Below are 13,266 nucleotides of genomic sequence, written 5' to 3'. Positions count from 1 at the left end.
CTCGGTAGCTGATGCTTTATTGAAAAGACCTGTGCTAGCATTAATAAATGCAAACAAAGTGGAAGGTTCTGAGGTTAATGAGATAGTGAACCATTAATCTCTGTTTCTTCTTTAATGTAAAGTGGAGACTCATCGGGTTCACTTTGTATATTTTACATTTATCTTGCCAGGAAGAACAAAGTATGCTGGCTATGGAAGATGAGGGCACAGTACAACTCCCATTGGAGGGGCACTATAGGTAAGATACAAATGTAAGAACACACCAATATGAGTACTGGAATGTGTTGTTATACACTCTACTGAAGAATTTCGTATGTGTGGATTACTATAGAGGCTTGTTGACGTTATGTTAGAGTAGAAAGAACTGAAACTAGGTGTTAGATTACCCTGTCCCAGTACTAAGTTCTGCCACTAGACGCTGACTATAGCCAAGTTGCTTAAAATGAAGCGAGGCAGGGAGCTGTTGTCTGAAGTCTTCTCCTATTTTATAGTGAATACGAAAGCTCTCTTTCATATTCTGTGAAAGTAGTACCTGAAGACAGGTCAAGATTCAATTCTGGGATAAGTGAGCTAGGTATTTACTGAATTCATCACATGTAAATGAACTCGGGGAAAAACAGCGTTTACCCCTTCAAAAAGACACTTCCAAAGAGATAAGCCATTTCCTGAATTGAAGGATTCAGTGATACCAGTCGTTTTAGGAAATATTTATGTCACTCTCCATACAGAAGATTGTGCTAATCTTCTTTATGCACAAAGACAGAGCAAAAAGAGAAAAAAGCAGACTCCTCTAAGTTATAATAAAACTTTTGAAAGTATTTGGCAAAAAATTATGTATATGATCTCAAAGTGCTTAAGGATAATATAGGGCCATACCAGTAAAAAAGCATAGAAGACGTTTGTCTGAGGAGGAGATTTTTCATAGTGTTAAAAAATAGGAGTGGATCTTCAGGGTCTGACTGTAAGACCATATTCCCTAGATTTGAAAAATATAATTATCATCTACCACTTAAGAGTGAGCACAAGTCTAGAAGGCATTTTTCCTTTCTTTCTCTCTCTCTTTCTTGTTTTTTTTTTTTTACAATATTTAAATTTTAAAATCCTGTTGATTGTTTAGTTGATTCAGCATATTCCCAACTGGATTCTGTAGAAATCTACCTAGTCTCTTGTGGCACCCCTCTTAAAAGGATTTTGTGGTTTAATTAGTCTGAAAAATGTTCCATACCACATTTTAATTTAGAGATTCACAATGCACATTGGCACATTAAAGACTCTAGTACTGGCATTAAAAAAAAAAAGTTTAACTTTGTTGTATCCAGCATTTTCTAAACTCTTTTGCTCACAAGAGTCTTTTTCACATAATATCATGAAAAACTTATATTCTACATGACGCTCTTTTGGAAACTAGTTGATTTCATGCTTTGAGTTACCAAGGGCTGGATGAATTAGAGGTATTAAAGAACACATGTCCAGATTGGGCAAGGAAGGAGCCTGTGAGATCTGTTTTGCTTCAGACTCTCAGTGTTCCTCTTAAAAATTGAATTTGTTGCCCTCTTGTGAATGTCCACAATGAGCGGCATGTGAGGTCAGCTTAGAATTTCTGTAGAACATGACTTTTTCCACAGCAGAGAATCTTTTTTTACGTGTGGTAAGAAGAGCGCTGATTTCTCACCCAATGAAACTTTCTTTGACTTGGCCCGTGTTTTATCTCTGTTGATATTTGGTTGCCTTTCTAGCCCTGGGAATGTTTTAGAGAGTTCTAAATGGCACCTATAATTGGTGCAGTTTTAAAATGTAAAAACTGCATGCAGCATAGTACAGGCCCTGATATTACAGGCTCCCCCAGTCATTTGGAAAAACCTCTGTCAAATACACAGGCTGCCTTCATTTATTCAATGAATATTTATCGAGTGGATACCAAGTGCCAGGCTCTGTCTAGGTCGTGGGGGAACAGCAGTGGACCAATGGGCAAGAATCCTTGTTCTCGTGAAGCTTATATTCAAGTAGAGTAGAGGTGGGGGGAGACAGGAAATAAACAAATGAACAAGTCATGTAATACAGTATTTCAAATGGTGAAAAGTGCAACAAAATCTTAAAGCAAAAAAGAGGGATGAGGTTGCTATGAGACGATGGAAACAGAAATTTTAAATGGAGCAGTCAGCAAAGACCTATCTGAGCAGGTGACATTTGAACTAAGGAAGGAAAGGGTTATACCACGTAAAGGAACGTTATAGGCAGAGGGAAGAGCAAGTACAAGGCCCTGAGGGAGCAGAAAGCCTGTAGTGTCCCAGGACAGTCAGGAGGCCATTGCATTGTGGCTGGAGAGGAAGGAGCCAGGGGTGTAATAGCAGAAGGTGAAGTTAGAGGGTAAGGGTAGGGACAGGGCCTTACAGCCCATCCACTGGGCTTTTACTTTGAGTGGGTGGGAGCCACTGTCGAGTCTGAGCAGAGGGGTGAAGAGCTCTGCTGGACTATGAATGTAGAGGCAAGAGGCCCAGCAATGAACATGCAGAACCTAAACTCTGTCATTTGAAATGGATTAGGAAAACTGTACCCCAAACCAGTTTCTATATAACTAGAATCTTTCATTTAGATTTTTATTCTTCATCGTTTTTTGGGAGAGAACTATTTAATACTTAATTTTTAATTATCAAAAATACTGTACAGAGGCATAAGACTGTCCTATATTTAGCGTCTATCACTAGATAACTGCAGTTTCTTATTTAATGTTTATTGTTTCATTTTGGGTAAACTCCTATCTAGAGATGATCCATCTGTGATCAATATTTCTGATGAAATGTCAAAGACTGCCTTGTGGAGGAACCTTCTGATTACTGCCGATAACTCAAAAGATAAGGAGTCAAGCTTTCCTTCTAAAAGGTTTGAATTCTAAAATAATGTGAATTTATAATGATTCCAGTCATTTAATGACATGAATCCGTTAAAAGAATAGCATTGGTCTCCATTGAACTTAGATCTAAAATCTTTCAGAAAATTCTTTTAAAAGTGGATAGAAATCGCAATTATCATATTTGTTGGTATGATTTCAACATCTCCCTTTCAAAATTAAAGCTCACTCCAAAACTATGACAGTGGGGAGAAATGGTGCTATAAATGAGTCCCAATGCAGGACATTTTTGGACATTCATTTTAGCATACTCTTTTGCAGTAGGATTTTAGTGTATTCCCTCATCACCCACTTCTCAGGACCCCCTTAGATGTCTGACCACGTTTTTCATTCTCCTGTTGTCCTTTGTAAAACCCATATGGCACATGCAATGGTAATTTTGTATTTAGATTATTTCCAGTCCCTTATTCCAACCCCCTGAAAAACCTTCCCTAACCTTTTTACCCCAAAACTTTCAGTTTCAGAAAGTTTTATCCACTTTTTCTTCTCTGTATGCAAACATTACAAACAACTCCTGCAGTTGTGGATGATAGTTTTAAATGCATGAGGTGGGAAGAGTGTGTCCTTAAATATCAAGAGTCATCGCAGGATTTCCAACTGCATTTTCCAGAATTTATAAATAAGAGTTCAAACCATCCAGTCTTCTTAGATGTTGATCTGAAGGAAATCTCTGTATTATGCCGATATTTCTTCTTATTAAAGAGTGATTGAGGGATTTGGGACGGTGTTTAATTATTAATTTCCTTTATTTTCATGACCTTAAATTAACTTTTTCTACTTAATTTTTATATTACATTTTTGTCATAAGCTCCCCTTCCTAATCACTCTAGAAGCTGATTCCCCAAAGGTAAGACCCTTTCCCTCAAACCTATTCCTTGGTTGCATTTCCTTTTGTTAAATGGTGTCTTCTAGAAACCTGGTCAGCCTATGTTCTTTGTGCGAGTTTTGGGGAGGCAAAAGGCGTGGAGAGTCTTGGGTTTAGATCCAGTGTAACACTGAGTGTTTACAGTGTTCCTATAACCGCTCAGCTCTTTAAGAGGGTTTGAAACTTGAGTAAACATTTTTCCCCACGTGACTTATACAAATGCATCATATATAAATCAACAAACCTCTTAGAACTGTATTTAATAATAACATCAAATTTCTATATTTGAAAAAGAAAATTTATCCCTTGAATTAAGAAATTGCAAAGCTGGGAACTTCCATTTATGCACCACCATGCTTCCAAAACTCCAAGCTTTATCTTCATGAGAACTATCTGGAAACATGGGTTAGAAAAAGAGGCGATATTAGACTTAGAGGATATCTCTTATGGATGGTTTTTGTCACCCCAAAATGGCATGCTGCTTCAGTGTCATATCTATCTTAAACAGCATAAACAACACCAGCAGTGGATGTGCAGAGAGTCTAGGAGTCTTCACCCCATAAAGCTGGGGGATTACTTCATGTTCTCTCTCTCTTTCTCTCCTTCTCCCTCTTCTCCCCCTCTCCCTCTCTTTCTCTCCTTCGAATACCTCCACCACTCGCTCCAAAAGGAGGTTAATGTAAGTTACTCAACAGGCTCTCTCAAAGACTTTTGGTTGATATTTTCTGTCTTTTAACAAGGCTTTAAAATCTTCATGTATTTCTTTGCTTGGCTCAAGCAGAAGTAATATTTTATTCTAAAACGTGCTTTATCTTCTTTTCCCAAAGATCCCTGCCACAGTCTGATAGAGTCATCCTCACAGTAGCTCTGATTTGCTAGACGTCTTGGAAGAAAATCAGTCATGAGAAGGGCAGTTTCTCAAACCTATTGAAATATATGCTTGTGGACCCTTTCTCATTAAAAATATGGCATTTCTCTGATTTTTAAAAATGTGAACTCTAGGTTTACGAGCTCAAAATAAAATGCCAGCCATGGGAATATGTGTAGAGTTTGAGACAATCAGACTTAGAGATTGCTTTTCTTCCTGTACTCTAGAGATCCATAGTGAAAACTCTTTCTCTATTTTTCTTTGGTTCAAGCAACAGTTTTATGTCATGATATTTTAGGTACTCCTTAAAGTAAATAAGTCAAGTGATGCTTTTCACCAGAAAAACTCAATTGTTTAAGATATGTGTCAGATTACTTCTCACAGTAGACTAATTCTAGTGAACAATGTAGTGTGCCTAAAAGCAGATGCAACTTTAAATAGATCACCCTTTATATTTTCATATAACCACTTTTTTCTTATTCTTTGAACCTATGTTCCCACTAACATGAGATTCAAAACTATTGTGGAATGAAAGTTTACCCAGTTTTCTTTACTTTTAAGTGTGATAAAATCTGTAGCTTTCCACGGGAAAAATATCTCTCGGTTAGTCTTTCTTCTTCATAACAGAGGAAACTGGCAGAAAGAATGTGGCTTCCAGAACTCCTAAAGCCACCAATACTAACAACAGCAACACTCTCCCCAAGCCACTGCTTTCTCTTGGTATCTGTTGAAGGCATTGAAGTGTGATGACCAGGAACTGTAAAAATGCTATACCTGCTAGCGTGTCCATTGGCAAAAAACGCCCTAAAGACCAGGTTCTCAGGGTCTCTCTCTCTCTCGAGACCTCAGATGGCTTCCCAGCAGTCTCTGACACCCCACCGCTAGGTGTTTTCATCTTATCCCCCACTATAGGCCCTAATGCCTATCAGAGAAGCCTAGATACCTTTTCTGAGTGGAATTTGGAATAGCAGTTATATTTTCTCCATTATTTCATTCGCTTTATGTTGTCCAAAAAAATTTACCCAGCTTAGGGCTTCCCTGGTGGCGCAGTGGTTGGGGGTCCGCCTGCCGATGCAGGGGACACGGGTTCGTGCCCCGGTCCGGGAAGATCCCACATGCCGCGGAGCGGCTGGACCCGTGAGCCATGGCCGCTGAGCCTGCGCGTCCGGAGCCTGTGCTCCGCAACGGGAGAGGCCACAGCAGTGAGAGACCCGCGTACCGCAAAGAAAAAAATAAAAAATTTGCCCAGCTTAACTGAAAGAAGGATCTAAGAACTGACTGCAGGCTTTACCACATCTGCAGGATGTCTAATTTGATCCTAGTTCAACAGCACTATACATGCATGGGACAAGCTCCTCCACAGCTTATTTAAATGAATTGACAGAAATAGGTCACATTAAAAACCACGTCGCATCAGAGTAGGTGAGCAACTGCTGTGATACGCTGACACCCAAGACCAGCATTTCTTGGGCAGGTATTTGGCAGCACTCGGCTTTGCCTTGGTGGCAGAGGCTAGGGTCTAGAGACTCTGCCCCTGCTCTCCTGTCCCCACACCCCCGCCCCCTTCCATGCTGGATGCTTCTTTGCTCTAATTTCCTAGGCCTCAGCCCTCTCATGACTGCTTGGTAAATGTTGTGTATATCAACTACTATGGTGTCATTGACAAATAACAGTTTCATAGAGTGCCTGGCAGCATGAAGGTAGTGGGTCACATTTTGCCCTCTCTTGAAATATTACTTCTTTATGTTTTGTCTCATCCATCTTGTGTCCCTTGGTCCTTACAAAGTACCTGGTGTATAATAGATATGCAATATTTGTTTATTGTAGTAGCAAGTAATAGGTATGATATACATTGAAGAAATATATATTGATATAATATATTGATTACAATGGAAGTTTAGAATTGATTGGCATCCTGAAAATGAATGTAACAGGGAATAAAGAGAGTAATAGCCATGCACTGAGAAGATTCAAGTCAGTAATATTTTTTCATAGACGTCTTGAGCTGGTTATAAAATTTCTGCTTCACTGCTGCAATCTGATCTGATACCAGAACCACTGGTTTTAAAGAGGGGGAAAAAAAAAAGCCCCATCGTTTAATTGGTTATTGTTTTGGAACTAAACCACCAGTATGACCAAAGTAGAACATCGGGAGGAAGCTTGTCTGTGAATGATACCGACTTTCTGAATCGCTTTTTCTTTTTCACTGCCTGGTGGCTAATAGTGTCGCTGGGAATTTGCTCGCTCGTGGAAAGGTTATGGAGCACTGTGCACACAGGAACTGTGCATGTGTAGAGACCAGTATGTCTCCGTCCCCACAGTCTCCTACAGATAGAATGTGCTTTTCTATCTTTCAAAAGTTAGAGCTCATTGGAATTGAGACTACCAGCCTCAGAAATCTGACATTCAAGCTGCAAGAAAATTTAGAGGCCATTTAGTCCAAAACTAATGTACAGATGAGGAAACCAAGCCCCAGAGAAATTAAACAACTAGTCCAGGGTCACACAGCTCATTCTTAGCTTCCTGAAGCTGAAGGTCATCTTCCGACTCCAAGCCCAGGGCTTCCTCCACCTGCCGCCGCTGCCTTTTCTCATTGGCTTTGTTTGGCAGAAGACACTGGGAGCCAGGTAGCACCCAGGGAAAAAATTTGGAAAGTAGCGTAGCAGACACTTGTCATCTGAAAGGAACTTAAAGTAGAAGAAAGTGAGTCATGCAGATAGAGGAGTTAAAAATACAGTTAAGCCTCTCAACACATCATGTGCACACTGTTATCTCTTCTCATGGAAGGAGAACAGAAAAGAGGAAAAGTCGCTTTGCTCTGACCCGTAAGTACTGTGTGCTGAGAAGTGTGGCAGGCACAAACCCGGGTGCCGTCGACACCCGCTCACACCAGCTCTCAGTGCTGGCGGCGCGCCAGAGATGGCAGAAGCTCCGGCACTTCTTACCTGATGGCGCCGGGTGGTGGTGACAACTGAGAAGGGCTGTTTCTAGCTTGAATTGGAGGAAAAACAATTTAAAAAACACACTCTTAGAATGTGTCTAAGTTATTGACCACCACGAAAGCTGCACAGGAGGTCCTGTAGGAAAAAGGGGGCTTTAACTGTCCCTTTCCTATTTGGAGAAGAGTTATATAAAACCAAGGGTTTCCCCACCATCAACTATTTCATAGTTATATTAAGAGCCAAAGCTAACAGTAAAAATGTGTGGGTTCTTGCAGCTCAGGGCCCCAGCGGCCGGGTGTGGGTTGCCCTCGAGTCGGCGGCAGCAGGGGCCCGGGAGGGGCTTCAGCGTTCGTCTTCGCCCGCGCCAGACGTGGCTGGGAGGGAGCAGAGCTGCCCCTCGGGAGCATGCATGTACTCTTGGTGTGAGCTTCATGCGTGTCAGCGCATTATTTGAATTTCGCGTGAAAATGGTCAATGAGAGTAGGAAAAGTGAACATCGGAAAAATATTTTTAAAAAAATGATAGAGTCACATTACCAGTTTGCCCATTGATTAATTAATTGGAGAACAGTTAAAACAGAAGCCACTTGGGAATGAGTTTATTCTGGAAGGAGTGGGGTGAAACATGCTTCCTCTGATGGACAGGAGGAGGGTTTGTCTGTGAAGAGACGGCACAGATGTTTAGAGGGCAGTGTGCGGGGTGACCGGGTCATCCCGACCAGCAGAAGCGTGTCTGTCCTCTGGACGATAACGCAGTTCTCACCAAAGATCAGAATCCAGTCTGTGCACAAAGGATGCGCCACTTGCAGCCGGGCCCAGAAATACCTACTGCGACATCCATCTTGTTTATGTCATTCATAGTGTCAGTGCTATCTTAAGACAGGGGCATGAATGGCATATTCAACAATCATCAGTGATTCATTTGCACAAATGAGGACCATGGTATTAATCTTGCATGCTTTGGGTACTGTTCTTAAAATGTCTGGTTTTTGTTTTTTAGTTTTTGTTTCTTGAATTTCCCTTTTTCTGCAGTTCTTGGTTTCTGTCTCACTGAGTGCAGAGGATTTTAATTGCTATCTATCTATGCTTTGCAGCATGAAAGAGCAATGCCTAAGGGCCCTTGTGGTGCTTTGGGGTTGATGGGTTTTGTGTCTGAACCAGCAGACCTCCCAGTAGCCATGCTGGATTGAAATAATACATTTCTCCTTTTTCCTCTGTAGCATTGAAAGCCGAAAAGAGAAGAAAGCTGACTCAGGGAAAGGTGTTGACAGGGAGACTTGTCTATGACTTGATCTTCAATTTATTTTTTACATATATATGAGAGGAGTGCCACAATTATTCATAAAACTGCTTTGATCATGTATTATAAATTCTGTCTTTCATCCCAAACCCACCTTCATACTGTAAGTAGTGCAATACTCGTTTCATTTCTGTGTTTAAACTTCTGAACGGTGAGACACCCTTGTGAGCATATACAATAGCTAATCCAAGAATCTCTGTTCCTTGCTGTATTTTAGACATTTGTAAACACTAGATTCTCATTGTCAGTTTTACGAGAGCAATAGCTTTCTTAAAGAGATAAGTCATATTACCTAGTTTGTATTTTCCTACTTAGAGACCTGAAGATACCTGATAATTTCATTTAGAAGAATTTTGAAAGGTAGTCTTACTTCTTTTTATTTTTTATAGCTTAGCATTAGTGACTTATTTCAAAAGACCCAAATCGAAAAGTTAGTTTGAAAGCATTTTTAATAATTGTATTTATGCATTTCCTTGATTTAATATGATACATTTAATACTTAAGAATTTGTATGTAACTAAAACTTAAAGTCATTTTGAAAAATATATATGGAAACCTATTCACAACTTGTTTAAACGAATCAGATACTAATGCAAAGAGTCAAGTAGTATTTGCTTAATATTCAGGCTGTGATTACATGATCAAATACTAGGCTTGTATGAAACGCTTCAGAAAAACTTCGTAGGTTTTGTGAGATTTTTCAATATAAACCTTTATCAGAAATATGCTGTTAAATTTACCTCCCATTGACCACAAGTGTTTTCCAAATAAACCTATTATATACATACTTGTGGAATGCCACATGGTGAGTTATTGTACATGAAATTCCACTCCTGTACAGTTATTCCACTGCTAAAGGTCATGAACTGCTTAATGCTGCTCTGAATCATGTTCTAATGTTAGACTGATAGGTCTCCAATTGTCATTTTTTCTTCCGCAGAGCTCTTTTCCACATTTTAATTAAATGCATGCTGTAGAAAAATAATCTTTTAAATGAAAATTTCAGATTCTGTTTGAGAAGCTTCTGTAGATATTTCAGTCTATATGAAATAATCCATCTTTACTAAGTTTATACAAGAGGAAGGAAAGTTAAGAATTTTTGAGCATTACTAAAAATACAGTATTTTGTTTCACTTCAAGTGAATGTGAATTAATAAAGATGAAATCTCATAGTGCTCTTGTTTCCTAAGAATTACCAACGATCATCAGCCTTATAATCGTCAGTGTCCAGTTTTACAATAATTCAGAGCCCTGTGGCTTTTCCAAACTATGAATTAATATTCTGAGTATAAGTGTACATGAAAAGTGAAAAAAAAAAAAACCCAAAACAAATCCTCTTGTGATTACGCTTACGAAGGAAATAAACAACAAAGCCTCCACCGGGTTCAACATTTTGATGCCTTCTGTAAAATTCCCCTCACAATCTTTCAAGGAGCCATTCCGTTTATGGAACATAAGCCTAAAAAATATAAGAAGAGTTTGTAGTTAATGAAGTCTGTGTTTATAAATGCCAAGGAAAAATACAGAAACTTTACATGCCAAATGCATTGCCTTTGTGTATTTTATAATACAGATACTACATGTAACCATTCCCATTGTTTTATGACTTAGACTAGCTGTACATGCCAGTCAGTCCCAAAAGCAGCCTCCTAGTGTTTTAATATATTAATAATTGTTCTGTTTAAAATGATCATAGTGAATTAAAACCTTCACATGATCACCTATTTGAATAAGCACTCATATCCAATGAAATTCTGTATTTCTGAGTATTTTTATAGTCATTTTGTTCTTGTGTGAATTTTAATGCTATCCCTATGTTAATCTTAATATTTTGAAATCATATAAAATATAAGAAAAATGTAGTGTTATATATTTCCTCCTAATTTCAGATTCCTGGTCAAAATTACTGAATATCTTGAATGTAATTTATTGCAAAGTTTAAGTAATGTGTAAATGTGACTAGGATATTGTGTTTTTCACAACTAAGAAATGTCATGTGGAAATAAATATTTATCCTAACTAATTTCCTTGCAAATTTTAAATTGTGATGCAAAGTGTTTTGTCTTTTTTTCCTTATCAATGTAGAACATTTTGATTGAACGTAATATTTAAATTTAGACACACCCCTGATGTTAAGCAAACTTGGTGATGTAGACGTTTCGAGAGTATTCAAACAATTTGAACCGTATGAACAAACTATGATGAGAGCTATATTAGGATGTACCTCTTCAGTTTCCCGGAGAGCAGTGACTTAGATACAGATGACATTGTACCCATGACTAGTAAAAGCTTCTAAGAGCCTTCGTAGGATTTCCCATTATGAGAACTCCTTAGGCTTCGGTTTTTACCCCTCATGGGAAAAGCATTTTCTAAAATTTGTCTCCTCCCTGTTTGTTACAGTAGATCAGACGGGACCAGTATTCTTTTGTAGCCATCTAGCAATATGTTATGGAGGTAACTGCACTCAGAACTGTAATGTGCTGGTTAGTATTCTCCTCTTGACTCATGAGTTTACTTTGTAATTGCTATCACTTAACAGCCTTCAGTATTGGGAAGTTTCTCCTAAATATAATTTGAGTATCTCCTTGGTGTCGTTTAGCCTTATAGAAAGTCTCCACTGATGATCCACTAGCAACTTGTATTTCAATACAATCCCTAAATCTTTTAGGATTTTTCTTGGCTTTTAAAAGCGTGGCTCATTATTTTTTTAACCTACACTGATCTACCTCTGTTTCTATTGAAATTTAGCCTCTTTGCTTCTAGGTGTGGGACTATTTTACTATAATTGCAATATTGCTCTCCAAATTTTCCAATATATCTCTCTTGTATATTCATACAATGAAATGAGATTACAACCAGTTGAACATTTTATGAGAGTAATTTGGGTAATATGATGATTCTCTAACTAACTACTTTGAAAGTCTGCTTGTAATCCGTCCCCTTGGAGAAGCCCAATATTCAAGGCTTACTCGTAATACTTTTAGAGAGCTCTTTCAGTGTTTTCCTTAGAAAACTGTAGCTCACGGACACAGCTGTCACTTCATTACAGTTTCTATTGGTGTAATGGCCACTACTTTTTGTGCTGGAACTTTGAAAATAGGACTGTGAGCCTCGCTTCTAAGGGCAGGGCAGACACATACCTGTAACATAATGTGATGTGTACTGAGTTGGTTGTATGATGAAAGTGAGTAACTCAAGGATGGAATTTTGAGCAGGGCTAAGTTTGAAGAAAATGTTATATAAGAGGTAGCGTATGAATTAGGATGGATATGGGGAAGGAAACCTACTCCAAGAACTGCAAAGATCTCAAACATGTCAGTATTGAAAAAATAAAATAGAAAGTAAATATATGTGGTATAACAGGAGCCTGACATATGTGATGTATGACATATTTTAAATCCAGCAGAGAGCCCAATATGGTGGAGTGTTAGGAGTGTGGTCGGGACCTGTATGAAAAGGTAGGAATACAAGTTGGAGACATTATAAATGATGTTAAATTTTATGTTAGGGTATTTCAACTTTATCCATTAAGAGTTTTGAGTAATGGAGAGGCATGCATTTTGGGAAACATTAGTCTGGCAGCACGGTAGAAAACATAGTGGGGGGAAAGTGAAATTATTTCCTTAGGGATCCTGTACTCAGGATGACTCTCAGAGACTCAAACCAAGCTCTCATTGAGTGGCCTATAAACTTTTATTATGATTGAAACAAAACAGGCTCAAGCATATTCTGTAGGTACTTAGTAAGTAACTACAGGCACAAGAACTTTATGATAAATCCTTTCACATAGAGCATTCCTTTATATAATGTTTTGGTTTGTATTTTTCAAAAATGTTCAGAAAAACATGGTATCAGCAGTAATCCTGAGATGATTAAAGAAATCTAAGTGTAGTACAAAATTCAGCCAATGGCTGGCTCATATGAGTCCAGAAACCACCCTCCCCCTGCTCACCTTTTCATCCCACTTATCTCATCCATCCATAGACTTAGCTTTAGATCTAGGTACTTTTACCTTCAAGTGTGTGTAGAGTCATAGATTTCTTCCATTTGTTTATAAGCTCCTTAAAGGTAAGGATAGTGTTTTATCCCTTCTTTGTAACTCTCCGGAGCCAGGTTCTTTCTGTGCTTTGCTGTTTATTCAGCCAGCAAAAGGCTGTAGACAGAATCATAAGTAAAATATATCGAAGATGTGGCCTCTCAGCTTATTAAGAATCATTAAGGATCCAGAAAGGATTCTCACTGACATGGCAGCATCGGAACAAAAGCAAAAGCTTACTGAGCACCTTCATATGCCCAAAACCTGCGGACACAAGACGCCTAAGGGGAGAACTGGTGTAACCCATGGAATCATCAAACCAGGCATGGTGTATAAACCTCCACAGCA

The 13,266-nt window shown here is 38.7% G+C and overlaps 1 protein-coding gene across 3 annotated transcripts in view; it reads left to right on the top strand.

The window, feature by feature from the left end:
* Positions 1 to 10,752, top strand: part of SLC4A10 (solute carrier family 4 member 10) — a 216,334-nt gene extending 205,582 nt beyond the window's left edge. For all 3 annotated transcript variants that reach the window (XM_024735940.1, XM_024735939.1, XM_024735941.1), the window contains 3 exons: positions 171 to 238; positions 2,764 to 2,880; positions 8,803 to 10,752. In XM_024735940.1, the coding sequence (XP_024591708.1) occupies positions 171 to 238; positions 2,764 to 2,880; positions 8,803 to 8,869 (252 nt within the window). In that variant the 3' untranslated portion in view covers positions 8,870 to 10,752. The remainder of the gene's footprint in view (positions 1 to 170; positions 239 to 2,763; positions 2,881 to 8,802) is intronic.
* The last annotated feature ends 2,514 nt before the right edge of the window (positions 10,753 to 13,266 follow it).

Source organism: Neophocaena asiaeorientalis, unplaced genomic scaffold (genome assembly GCF_003031525.2).
Source record: "Neophocaena asiaeorientalis asiaeorientalis breed wild unplaced genomic scaffold, Neophocaena_asiaeorientalis_V1.1 scaffold72, whole genome shotgun sequence".
Lineage (NCBI taxonomy): Eukaryota > Metazoa > Chordata > Mammalia > Artiodactyla > Phocoenidae > Neophocaena > Neophocaena asiaeorientalis.
The sequence above is the reverse complement of the archived record's forward strand: the minus strand, read 5'-3'. Positions and strand labels throughout refer to the sequence as shown.